This window comes from Dendroctonus ponderosae, unplaced genomic scaffold (genome assembly GCF_020466585.1).
Source record: "Dendroctonus ponderosae isolate FM_Combo_2020 unplaced genomic scaffold, Dpon_F_20191213v2 Dpon_F_20191213_7, whole genome shotgun sequence".
Lineage (NCBI taxonomy): Eukaryota > Metazoa > Arthropoda > Insecta > Coleoptera > Curculionidae > Dendroctonus > Dendroctonus ponderosae.
The window spans coordinates 11,133,689-11,143,021 of NW_026018916.1; the positions used below are offsets into that span (position 1 = coordinate 11,133,689).

The 9,333-nt window shown below is 32.3% G+C and overlaps 1 protein-coding gene across 1 annotated transcript in view; it reads right to left on the reverse strand.

The window, feature by feature from the left end:
• LOC109543122 (zwei Ig domain protein zig-8) overlaps positions 1–7,749 on the reverse strand; it is a 113,960-nt gene extending 106,211 nt beyond the window's left edge. The window contains exons 1-2 of the mRNA XM_048668290.1: positions 7,580–7,749; positions 3,679–3,947 (exon numbers count right to left, since the gene is read on the reverse strand). Coding sequence (XP_048524247.1) covers positions 3,679–3,736 — 58 coding nt within the window. The 5' untranslated portion in view covers positions 3,737–3,947; positions 7,580–7,749. The remainder of the gene's footprint in view (positions 1–3,678; positions 3,948–7,579) is intronic.
• Positions 7,750–9,333: the final 1,584 nt, after the last annotated feature.

Sequence of the window (9,333 nt, forward strand, 5' to 3'; positions counted from 1 at the left end):
TCTTAAGTTAGTAGGACAAAGTGTAACATCTCGTTGTTGTAAAACACACTTTTGATTCGTAATAAACGGTTTTTTAAAAACAAGTTTTTTACAATCAGAAACAAAATTCATGTTTTGGCATGCATTGATAAACTTTGTAAACATCACTTCATAATAATTTTATTGCCATTCAAAATATTATCATAATGCAAGTGGGTTCATTAAAATTTTGTTTAATAATCAAGGTAGATTACTTTTTGTTAACTACTTAAATTTGTAACGAATAAACAACTTTTACAAATAGAGCAAACAACAGAGTTCTCAAACTAAAACCTAAACGGTCTCACTCAAAATGTTAAGGTATGCTTATGCGTATGTATAAGTTCAGTTCTTAATAAGCAACTAAAATGGGTACGTAGATTCTTAATAAAAGGGTTAATTACAGCTAGTTTATATAGCTTGTGTGCATAATAAATAAGCAAATATTTTCTATCCATTTCCATTCCTGGAATAAAAATTGTAACAAAATTTAATACTTAAACTATCAATATTTAAAAAAACTTATCATAAAACACCCTTCATTTACAGAAAACCGTCTTCAACGTGTCGAAAAACCGACATTTTATTGGCCAAATCTAAATACTCAGTTTGATTTATTGCAGTGCCGATTTGTCAAGTTTTACAACAGCTCAAAAAAATCTTAACTCATAAAACTTTCTCAGCGCAAATTGAGTGTCACAAGAAATCTTAGGTAAAAGTGTGAAAAATCGTTGCGGAAGTTAAATAGGCTTTTCCATGTATTTTCCAGACTTTTTTTTATTACGTGAACAGTGGCTTTCAAGGAAGGCCAAACCGTGAAGGGATATAGAAAGTTATATATTGATGGCGCGGAGGGTTGTTTAAAAATTGAGTTTGGAGAGGGTCTGAAAAATGTAAGAGTTTTTTACAGAAAGTAAACTCTGCAGTATCTGCATTAGGTAGATTCGTAACATCTAATTAGCTAAATAAAACGTTTAGCTCTAATCCGCTGGATAACTAAATGCAGTCATAACTCTCGGCTAAAAATTACTAGACATTTTCTAGCGATAGTTCAAGGAAAATATGCGATAATTAGGTTTGTGTCAGCAGATTAGGGCGCACTTTAAAGCATAAGGATGTTGTTCATTTATCAAAAGGTGCATTTAAGGAAATTAAATTGGGGTTAATTGTGCAGTGTCGGAAAAAATAGTAATGAAAAGCTGCACGCTCCCTTTAAAATTAATCCGATAAGTAAATAGTTCCATGCGATAACACAATAATACGCACTCAGGTAAAGGATTAAGCTAAACTTTCCACAATTTAAACAAAATAGCTATTAGTTGATTTTGAAATTTCTTCGTCATATCAACAAAATAAAAAGAAACCTGTTTGGTATCGTAGCATATCTTGAACGTTCCGGTAGTAAAATACTCAGAAGCCTTAATAAGAAATCTGGTAGATAAATTCCCGGGAATTGTCGGATGGAAGTGGAAAACTTCCTGCTCGCGGTTTTACTAAAGAAGCAGCTAGTCGACGAATTGAATTTATAGTTCCAACTTCGTAAACTTGTAATTCGGTTACGATTTCTTGCGCCTTCATCACCTGTGCAATATAAAGACATTATCCACTTTGTCAAATGTGAAACTTTGCCAAATGTTTTAACGCAAATGTTGATAAGCTATCAAAGAAAGATTTAGGAAATCCGTTCTAGGAACAGAAAAATGCACACAAAAAACATGAGCAACTTGACTAATCTTGACGTCTAAACAGTATTTAGAGCACACAAAATCCGTAAATTGAAATATCAATAAAATTGTTTTCTACATTCATTAACATGAATAAGGCACGCTAAGAAGAAGAAGAACTTTGTAGATTAAGTTAACTTGTTAATTCATCTCCTACCTATTTTCACTATACGTATGAACCTCTCAGTTTTTCCGATTCAGGAGAGATTTTAAACAACATCCAGCTTCCTGCTGATCTAAAGATTTTTGAACTTACCCCCATTTTGTTTTATTGCGTCTAACACATTCTTGTTTTAATGCAACATTCTGCCAAACTGTTTAAGTTGCTAAACTTCCCTATTCAGTTATTCGCTTAGTAAAAGTTGCTTAAAAAAGTTACTTAATGCTCTTTAAATAAACCAAAAATCCGCTCAAATTACTTTTTATAACTAGTTCACATTTGAAACTTATGTAAAATGAGCTGAATATGGCTTTTAACTGAAGTCTGAAATCCCTTAGAGCCGACTTATAGATGATGTTCTCATTTTCGTATAGAACGGGTTACTATTACAAAATTTTTCCATATCCAGTCGTGGAGTTTCCTCATATTGTCATTTTGTTATCAAATTCGAAATATGTTGTCCTGATTTGAACTGATATTAATTTATTAAAGCCAAATATGCAATTTGAAATGCATGAATAAATTGAGTAAAATGAGCGAAAACACTAGTACCGTTAACAAAGCCTATTAAAACGCAATGAAACATTAATTTTGTGAGGGTATTTAAGTTAATCATTTGTACTAATTGAATCAAATAATCATTAAACTGTATTGATTTACGTTAAACTCGAATAGGATTAAAACCTATCAAAAGAGGATTGGGAGAAATTCAATATAATCTGTATTGCACCACTGATTTGTAATTTTGGAGAGTAAATAGAGAAGGATTTATGAATTATACAAGACTGCACGTAGTCAGGTGAAAATGATCTGAAAGTGCACGATTTCATCATCATTCATTAAATTGTCTATTTTGTGAAGATTTTGTATCTTTCTCTTGCCTTAGCATCAAATACTTTTACTTTGAAAATAAAACGAAGTTCTATGAAATTCCTTCCGATGCGACGGTCGCACAATATACAAAACTACGGCACAGCCGAATTAAATTCGGGCAATACGTGATTGTATTGTTTCAGTTTATATACGTGCTTTACATTTACTATATAAGGTTATTATTCCTTTATGTGCTATTTGTTTCTACATTAACTACGGCACGGACATGTAGATAATGGAATTACACTGGCACCTGGCTAATTTGTATATTCTACGTTATTCGTTTGATTATTAATTAAGTATGTTTGAAACAGCACTTTCTAATTAATTCGCACTCTATCGCATTCAGCAAACAGCATTTCAAGAACACTTCAAACATACGTTCTCTGTAGACATTTATGAAGCAACCCGATTCCAAAATGGCATTATTTGAATTTAAGCCAATAAACTTAAAAATAACCCAAAATTATGATTTCATTGTTACCTGAAAACCATTAAGAAGATTTTTTTTTCGTGCATTGATTACATGAGACATGAGTGATTTTAACCCTAAAACAATTCGATGAATCAGCTGATTGATAATACAATTTCCCGATATTTACGTATACAATACAGGTTAACAAATAAGGTAAATTACGCTATTCCAATAATATGCCTGAATCTAATGCCAATCGCCTATTAGCTCAAATCTACCAATATTTATACTAAATATTTACTGTCTGATTTGATGTCTATGAGAGGCGATTTATGAATGTCCTGGCTTCACAAGTTTTAGAATATAAATGTATTTTATGAGAATCGTTTTTGGTTTATAGTTGGATGGTCATCTCAAAAATTAAAACTCATCAGAAGTAGCTTGATAAAATTAAGTACGAATATAAAAGTGGATTAAAAATGACTTACCAATATATGCAGGAAGCAATCCAAAAAGGAAGGCATAAACCAGTACCATCAAAAACATGTTAAAAGCTGAAGATAGTAGATCGATTGTTGAGTTCAGTAATAATATTTTTTGTCACATTTTAGAAGGTCAAAGCACTTTTTACGAAGTACCCGCACAAGATACACTTTCACAGTACAGTCAAGAAACGATCTTCTCTTTAAAGTCACGTAAGAAATTGTATTAAAAAAGTGGTTGGATGTTTTGCAGGAACTTCGTAATCCTGAAGAATCTGAAAAAGGAGAGAAAATATGTTAATCAAGTTACGAGTACACTAGAAAATTTATTGAACATAAATAACTTTACTGGCTCATTTAATAACATAAATTTTCTGTTTGCAAAAAAAGAACTTGACGATTATAGTGAATTTTACGCCTAGCTGCTACTGAAAATGTAATTTCGGTAGAACTATTTTATGCAAACATGTTTCCGAGTTGGACGACTTGCTTTCGAGATTGAAACATCGACGAAAGTAACTCCAATGAATGAACTGAAAATGATTTATTTTAGATAAACTGTAAAAAAACAAATACTGTGTCATTGATCCTCTTTCCCCCAGCCCCTGAAAGCAACTAAAGAACGATTTAATTGATATTTTTTGGATTATTTTAATCAAATAAATTGGCTTAAAAAAAACATTTTTTTTCGATTCTTGATCTGTCATTGAATTCCCTACTGGAAATCAGGAGACTACAAAATAGATGTTTAATGTTTTTACCGCTGAAAATAAATGATCAACTTTGAGCACAAGTGTCTTTAGAGATTTCGTTACCGGTTGAAATAAATTTTAGATCTAAGCTGAAACTTGATCATCCTGCAATTCTGCTCCGAACAGCATAAAACCTCATTTAAATCCAACATCGACAATTTTCGTTGTTTTTTAATGTTATTGTTGACTTAATAAAACGCGTAAATAATTCAAATGCTGTTAACAAAACTGTGGTGCCCCTTCAATTAGAGGAAGTTCACTAAAAATATATAAAGAAGACTATTCAATTTTTTGACAAAATTGAAGATATACAAGAAGAAAATTATTAATTTTTTTAACATTTTGACAAAATTGTTTCATAACAAAAAACCACAGATATTTTAGCACTTCTATTCCATGCGAGAGACCATTTGCCAAAGCGGATGCAATCAGGCATCACAAACGAGCGAAAAACTAGACTTAGGAAAAAGCATGCGCAAAAATTATTATGATAAATGTTAATTAATTTTTAAATAAAAATTAGCTTTTTAAACACATGCAAATCGCATATTTTATTTAAACCGTTCGATTTTATTATCAGTTTTAAGTAGGTACTTATGAGCCACGTTTTGGTTTTGGAATATAATATTTTTAGTTTTCCAATGCTAACAATTTTTTTTATCAACTAAATCATAATTTATCGTCACTATTTCTACCATCATCATCATTGCCAATTTTTTATAAAAAATTTAAACAGTTACATGTTACACAACGTGTTATTTTAGAACCTATTATCAAAGTGAAACTGGAACGTTTTAACCTGTTCCAGAAAATAACATGCGCCTTATAAAATTATTTGATACTCTTGAGTTTCTGTCTAGTTAGGGGAGTTTCGGATATACTAAATTTTAAATAAGCCTAGATAGTATCAGCTGTTAATTTGGTAACCACTCCATTAAAGCCATCAATTCTTTCCAACACCAAAACCCCACTCTCAACAATACGCAGGTGCTTCAGAATCCTTGCCAGATATTTATGTTCCCATCATGGCAATTAATTTCCGTGAAAGCTTACTCGAAGAATAGTTTGGACACGTTCATTTTCAGCAAATTAGTTTATGTTCAACTTTTTCTCTTGGATCTATAGTTTGATTATAGGTATTTCAGACCTTTTATATCCGGTATATATAGTGCCTGTAAATTTCTCTATATTTTACGTGTTTAGAAGACAGTTGTAAACAGCTTTTAGCGTTGGAAAATGCATCAAACATTTATAAAGTGTTAATTTATTGAAATTCTAGTCAGCAAAAAAGATGCTAAAGCTCGAACCAATCTGATATTAATATATGTTCAAAACTCGCTTCTTTTGCGCCGCCTCACCCTAAAAACATTTGAATTATGCTCAAAATAAGTATACATAAATATGTTTGCTTAAGACGGATTCTCAATGTACTAAAATAAAAAATTAAGCATCTCAGATAAATCTTCTACAGGGCGGCAAATGAAAAAATGCAAACATTTGTAAGGTTCAACGAAAGGTTATAGCTTCACAAAAATATTTGTATGAGGATCTCAACACCAAAAGTTTAAACATGAATCAAATAGCTTCGAAAGAGTTTTTTATGTCATCTCGTTTTTTACAGGGTGGTCTCAAAAAATCAACTTTTTAGCCTTGCAGCGATAACTTTTCGGCTCCTGGTCCAATTTTCACTATCTTTGGCTCATGTTGAAGATAAAGCGTCTACACAGTTCAAGACGAAAATTCGATATACAGGGTGACATAAAAACTTTTCTTCCATTTCTCCCGAAATATCTGATTCTCGAAGATATTCAACTAAACAAAGTTTTCTTTAAAATACTTCGTTCATTTATGCAAGCGGGGATATAAATTTTGTTATTAAGTGGACTGCGAAATTTCAGTTTCAACATCAGCTACAGTTGTTAAGCGGTTCAAAAGAAAAAAATATCACTCCAATACCAAAACGTAGATTTTAAAAACCACTCTGTATATAAAAGATATGAGCGAAAGATTCAAAAAGCATTTTTTGGTTCAACTTACAGCAGCGAAACTTTCATCAATTTTGCATTATTTGATTTGATACCCTATAGAAGCTTTATCTAAAGCACATTTTTTTGCAAAAACACGCATTTAACGAACAACAATTCGTTCAAGAACGCTTCAAACAGAAACCAAATCCCTTGAAGCAGTCAGAATTTACTGAGATCCATAGTTGGTCCAAATTTTTCAATGTAACGTTGGCTTTGTTGAGCAGTTTATATGTGCAGTGGAATACACAAAACATAATATTGCCTTTTCCGATTGAAACTCGGTTTATTTTCCTGAAATACCCAACATTTCGACTGTTAATTAGATGCAACTCTGTGATATTGTCAAAGGCAAATAAATAGCTGAATAAGTAGTCGCAACATTGGAAAATTTTAGAAAATTAAGGAATTGCGTAATAAATAAGGTAAAAAAATTTTAATATATTCTAACTGAAATACCTACTAAATTACAGATTTTCGCAAACTTTCGTAACTCAGTCAAGAAATATGGACGCCGAACATCGATTAACTAGTAGAAAAACAACATGTCAATTCAAAGTAACAAAATTTAAAAGTAAAAACTAATTTAAATACAATTCTGATTTATTTTTCTGACGGCGTGTACTTGTTATGATATTACTATCTTTCCTGGGTCTCAGTCAAAGTGTGAAGTAAACATTTTGAAACATCGTTTATTTCATTACGTTTCGGCGAGACAACAGCGCCATCATCAGATTTAAAATTTACACAAACTACAAACACCAATTCACAATTAAAACATGTTGTATAAAAATTATAATTTACAAAGTGTTAAAACATTCATCAGTTTTTTGATTTTTTTAAATACAATTTATGAGTAGCACACAAAAGCCCAGTAAATGAGCATTTCGGCATCCATTTGGAGAATAACCCACAGAAGTTTCAAAATATTCCCACCTCATTCAAAGTAATTATAAATAAATAGTCACGAAATTAGGCGGGAAAGTCAAAAGCAAACTAGTTCAACAACTATGGAGAAACATCGCAATCAAACCATCTAAGCGAGCTTCGCCTCAAGCCACTTATCTCCTAACTTAAACCCTAAGTTTCTAACTGAACTTCAACTATACCAGCGCGCAAAACTTCACGTACATTTTTGTTTCACTTCCAAACTGGATTAAAAGTCACTTTCACCACTGGCAAAAGCATTTGCAGCGGGCCGATCGAAAAAAACTTCCGCCCGCATTTTCAAAAATGTTGCGGAACTTCTGACGAATTCGGGAAATTTTCCTGATGAAAATACGGTGAACTCTCTGGGTTTCCACGCGTCGATCGGATAACTGACGAGTCTCCGCAGGTTTGCAGGAGAGGCGATCTGAGCGCCGCCCTATCCGAAGCTGTTCAACAATTTCATATCAGAGTTTTGCCAAAAAGAAAGTAACAAAAAAATACTGGTGGTAAGTTAGATGTTAGCAAAAAAGTATTTTTGATCCTCAAGTGTTGGTGTTGAATTCGATTTTTCAATACATTTTCTCCATTTGTTCTCCAGAGAGTGAAAATTCAAAACATGAGAAATATTGATTTTTTTCAGCTTTCTATAATCTGTGGACTATAGTGAAGAGCAGCAGCTTTAATATTAAAAAGTAGTAGCTCGAATGCCCTCAATTCGTTTGCTTATCAGGTAAAAGCTGAAGCTGAAAGGGCTCATCAGGAAACATTTAATGAACATTTATTTCAGAGCTGGCCTGCCCTATTTTACGGACTTTCAAATTTTAATTTTGTATTGGCCAAGAATCGGTTTAACTGGAAGTTTGCAAATGCCGACAAAAATAAAGTGTTAATGAAGAGTTTGTAGTTCACAGTTTTCTCAGATTTTTTTCTAGATCCTGAAGACAAGATTCCAGACCTCCCATGGCAAATTACTGCCATTCATAGCTGATCAACGGCTTTCCAATTTCTAACTTCATGCATTTAAAATAGCTTCCTACTAAAGGACAGCAGTTAATTGATTCCATGTATCTCCCTCCACGTTGCGAATGATGAATTGGAATAGCAACGAAAATACGTCATTTCTCGTAATAAAATTGTTCATAACTGATATTTTCTGGCCGTTAATAAAACTACTACGGCGTTAAACCCTCGACAGCATTGACGCAATTTAATGCCGGTTCCTATCATCATTTTACAAGGCTTACCCAAGCTTACTATATACGCTAGATATGATTTTGAAGCTTAATCGGCCAATTGAAATGCAAAATACAGCGCCGACTTAGGCCTCGAATTGAATGCGCCAATTATTCAAAATTATTCTGATCAATACCCATCATGTTAGATGTCTGATCCCATAGCGAATGTTTATTCAGTCCACATCGATCTTGATCTTGTGTGTGTGTATATTAGTGCCTTTAATGAGTATACGTATCTGCAGATATTATTTTTGTATTACTAGAAAATTCAAAAGCAAAATTGCTCTTGTCATGCTCGAGGTTTTATATATTGTATGAGTCAATGGCCAGACGAAACCACAATCAATAATATGCGAATGCTAAGAGGAAGAAAAATATGTTAATTTAAAAAAAATACGGTGTAAGGGTGCAGAACCAATTATGGGATAAGTTTTTCAAATGTTTTGCTCTCCCAAATATTTTTTTCCTTAAGAACTAATGAATGTTTCAACGCTTTGTAAATTATAGTTTTTGTACAACGTATTTTAATTGTAAATTGATGTTTGTAGTTTGTGTTGAAATTTAAATCTGATAATGGCGCTGTTGTCTCGCCGGATCGTTATATGAAATAAACGATTAGCACACTTTTATTTCACATTTTGACTGAAACCCAGGAAAGAAAAACTATAATGCTCGCCTAATATACAAAGTGATACACCAGTGTTCAAAGTGTCGAATTGA